Genomic DNA, 4,201 nt, shown 5'->3' on the forward strand with positions numbered 1-4,201 from the left:
TAGCCTAGGAAAAAATATTTTAATTGTGTTTCTTAAATATGTCACGAGATATAATGTTTATCCAAATCAAATTAACTAGGGTGGATAAATTGATCTTAAAAATGTAACAAAGAAAATTGATAGTTTTATTTATTTTTTAGTCAATACTAACTTAGCATATTTAGTCGCAATAATGTTGAAGGACAAAACTTTAATGACAAAAAATGACACCCCTATTTAGACCTTTCTTCTTCTTTGAAATCCTTATCATTGCATGCATGTATATGCTTATATCCTATGCCTAAATTCTCAACTGTTAGATCAACAAATTAAATCCATATTGATTAATTTCGCAATAACTGAAATGTCTTGTTGATGCCATATTGGCCTTTCTCATTGCAAAATGAATCTCTTATCTCTTATATATGCTGTCTTTTCTAGGAACACAAACCTTAGAGCCATTTGATTCATTGTAAGTGCCGTTATGAAATAAAAGAACAATTAACAATGCTCAAATCCAGATTGAACAGTTTTTAGGATCTTGCCCATACATATAGGAAATGTCAAAAACCAATATGTAACATGCTACACGTCAACCAATAAATCATTACATAAATTTTGAAATTAAAACCAAACAATAGCTTAAATCGAAGCATGTGTATGATCCAATTAGTTTGTACTTTGTACCACCATTTTGCATAGGCAAAAAATAAGTATGAGAGAGCAATATCCTAGGTGTAGATATGTTTCCAATAAAGATAGCATGTCAGCATGTGTTCCATTTATATCATATAGTAATGGGCACTGAAGATTCATACTAAATACACCAGAAATTAAAGCTCTAGTGGCTATACTATAATAAATTAATGCAATGGTCAATGTCAAGCTGTCAGCTTTAGCTGAATTCCTAAATTGCTGAATACTTTCATTTAGTTTCTATAAATATATGGTTTTCAAAGTTGGACGTTGACATGGTCTTCTGTGTTACCAATGTACTTCCTTACCTCTAAATCAATAGCCAATAAGAATCAAGAAATATTACCAATTCACATAATTTGGTGTCTCACTTGTTTGAATCCAAACTTTGCTGACATTACAACAATTCAATGTACATGCATCACTATGGCCAACAAGTTGGTTAACTAAACGAGTTTCCTTCACCTAAAATTTTGAATTAAAACAGCGACCAACAAGAATTGCAGCCTCTATCGAGGGCTATAAATAATTTCTGAAATTGTAAGTAACTAATACTGTGCAGATCGAGTCATGCATGTAAATAAAATTTGTCCATGAATTTCATCATCTAAAAGTACGAGAGGATAGTATAAATTGGAATGTGACTGATAATAAAATCAAAATAACGCATGACAGTTTCAGTTTTCAAATTTGGACAATGGCATGACTTAACTAGAATCTGGCCACAAGAAAACACCTATCTAACACTGATCAATATATGACCCTTACAGACAATATTTTGTTAGGAGCTGTATCTAACTGAATAAATGATGCCTCAAGCAACATCTCAATATCCTTTACATCATTATCATTCTAATTCTAACTAAAATTTAAAACATTCTTGAAATTTCAAGTATAAGTAGTGAAACGTTCAGGCACTGATAGTGGTTATGGTTTCTTCTTTCTGGTGTTCTGTAACAGAAAGAAGCAGCGGAGCATATTTGATGTCTTTCAACCAAAAAAGACACCAAAAATAGAATATTGATATTAAAAGGACAGTTGACTCAACCTCGTAAGTTGCATGCATCATGATGTCATGCATATCTTGAGCTACTAAACACGTTTTGAGGTTATTTTACAGACCAGTAAACAAACTTGTGACAAATTGAGATTATTATAAATTTCACAGTACAGGTAATCCAGGCTATGTTCGCATCTATAATCACTGATTGCTGAGATTAGTATAGTCAATTGTAATGACAAACCAACGGTCAATATCAATTTACACTTATGTTCCTAGCAACTTTTTCCATCTTGCATATGCCAGTATAAGCAGGAAAATCAAGAAGCAACCAGCACAAGTGCTCAAAACAAAGGGCCAAAATATTCCATGTACGTTATAAAGTGAACAAGGAATGTTCATACCAAATGAACCGGCAATCGCAGTCTCAATAACAATCGCAAATGATGCAATTGTCAATGTCAACTGCAGCTGAATAAGTTCGTTTCTGTGATTATCAAGTTGGATGTTGACATAGTCTTCTGTATCATCAATATACTCCCTAACCTGCAAATCAGGACTTTATCACTTCACAAGAATGATATCATGAAAAAACATTTTCCAGAATTCAATATGCTTCACTTGACATCTTGGATGAAGAGATATGATTTAATAGAATTTGGTAATAGGTACACTTACAGACAATATCTTGTTACGAGTTCCATCCAACTGCATAAAATATGCTTCAAGCAACATTTCCAGATCCTCCACGTCATTATCATCCCCCAAGTTACTAGTTACCAGACTTCCACTTCTGGTAGAACCAAGTCGACGAGTACTAGAAAGGTTGTTCAAGGTTGTGGCCCCCACATGAGCATCAAGTTGCTGATTCTGCAACCACTTCCTTGTCAAATATAGTTGCGCCATGTCTTCGTTGTCATCTAACAGATGTTCAATTTCATCCCGTACCTGTAAAAATTGGGCCATAAAATTCCTAAGAATGATATAAGTATACGACTTGGTTGATGGAAATCATCGTCAGATAAAACTACTGCCTATCATGGAGAGTTCTAGGTTCAGGCAACATTGGAAATATGAAAATAAGGCATAGAGACAACTCTAACAACAAATGAAGAAGGAAAAAGAAACAAAGGGATAACAACAGGAGCAACAAATGGGAGAAGATTATGGTAATTATGCATTGTACCTTCTGCACCCGTGCCAGCAAACGCGTAAGATTGCTCTTCAAACTTCGCACATGTTCAAGATTCTTGGTACTAACATTTCTAGCCAAATCATCTAATACAGGGTAAGCACCTCTCTCAAGGTCTGCCACACTTGAGTCCAGAGAGGTACACACAACTTCTAAAGCAATCTCCAAAACCTGAAACTCAAATGGAAGCTCAGATTGCAACCCTTCAGCAGACTCTGGCACAGGCAACCACTGTCTGCCGGTCGGAACCTGCATTTCACTTTCTTGTTCACCAGCAGGCCCACGAAGTTGAGGTTGAGTTTTATGTGGAATTTGTTGCCTGAGTTGTTCAACGAACGGAAGAACTTCCTGGCGTAGAGGATCAAGCAATAGCACGTCTTCAGCTGTGACTATAGCCTTTATAAACTCCAAATTAACCACCATAGCTTTCTCTCTAGCTGCAGAGAACAGGGAAGTATGTGCATGTTAACAAAGCAACTAATTTCCTCATAGTTGAACGCTACATAGGTGAATCAAACCTATTCTGAATAACAAGGTTCCAGAAAATTATTATCCTAATTCACCAAACCTATTCGTATAGCAGGCAATGAATCATAGCGTCAAACGTGTAAGATGGCAAATAATCAAAGTGAAATCTTTCAATACGAAGACCAAACAAAATTTCAAGATCCAAACGTTCCATAAGAAGTCAAAACAATCACAGAAACCCTAAAAGCCAGATAAAATGAAGAAAACCGAAATTACCAAGAATATTGGAGGATTGGGAGAAGACAGGGCCCAAGATCCTGAGGTCCCGGGTAGGAATTGCGGCGTGGCGGATGATGGCGTTCTTATCAAGCTCAACCAGCTCCGATCGCCCCGACCGATCAAACCGCATCCACAGCCTCGCTCCGCTGGCCTTCTTCTTGACCTTCGTCATCGCGACGGCACCGCCACCGCCGCCGCCGCCGGAGATCATTGCGTTACTGGCGTTGTCAGCGGGCGACATGGCGGTAGTGGAGGTGGGAGGGGGAGGAGATTCGGGCGGGACGATGATCTTCCTGTGGCGGCGGCGGGAGCCGGAGCCAGAGCCGGAACGGCGAAAGGAGAAGGGGCCCTTGCCCATGGTTGAATCCTGATTAGTAACAGCTAATAAGAGTGATTAAGTGATAATTAAATAATAATCAGAATTCTTGGGAGAGTAGGCCTGACACACACAACACATCACATCACATCATCGTTTTCTCAAACACCTAATTTGTTTGTATAAGGCCTCAGCAGCAACCTGCAGCTTTGTAACAGATGACACTACCACCCTTCCAATTTTGACATAACTTGACTAGAATTTCCCCACA

At 37.8% G+C, this 4,201-nt stretch overlaps 1 protein-coding gene across 1 annotated transcript; it reads right to left on the bottom strand.

Annotated features, from left to right (window-relative positions):
- LOC107631729 (magnesium transporter MRS2-4) lies at positions 1,719 to 4,143 on the bottom strand. Its single transcript, XM_016335267.2, has 4 exons — positions 3,612 to 4,143; positions 2,862 to 3,304; positions 2,354 to 2,623; positions 1,719 to 2,221 (listed from the first exon to the last, which is right to left on the bottom strand). Exons 1-4 carry the CDS (start codon positions 3,970 to 3,972, stop codon positions 1,943 to 1,945), a joined length of 1,353 nt encoding a protein of 450 aa, XP_016190753.1. The 5' UTR covers positions 3,973 to 4,143; the 3' UTR covers positions 1,719 to 1,942.

Source organism: Arachis ipaensis, chromosome B03 (genome assembly GCF_000816755.2).
Source record: "Arachis ipaensis cultivar K30076 chromosome B03, Araip1.1, whole genome shotgun sequence".
In the NCBI taxonomy this organism is placed as follows: domain Eukaryota; kingdom Viridiplantae; phylum Streptophyta; class Magnoliopsida; order Fabales; family Fabaceae; genus Arachis; species Arachis ipaensis.

Excerpts from the sequence above, each read along its gene's own strand:
- LOC107631729 (XM_016335267.2), bottom strand. The coding sequence starts at position 3,972 with ATGGGCAAGGGCCCCTTCTCCTTTCGCCGTTCCGGCTCTGGCTCCGGC. Across the intron at positions 3,305-3,611 it reads CCAATCCTCCAATATTCTTG|CTAGAGAGAAAGCTATGGTG; the intron begins GTAATTTCGGTT and ends TGTTCTCTGCAG. Across the intron at positions 2,222-2,353 it reads CTCGTAACAAGATATTGTCT|GTTAGGGAGTATATTGATGA; the intron begins GTAAGTGTACCT and ends CCTGATTTGCAG.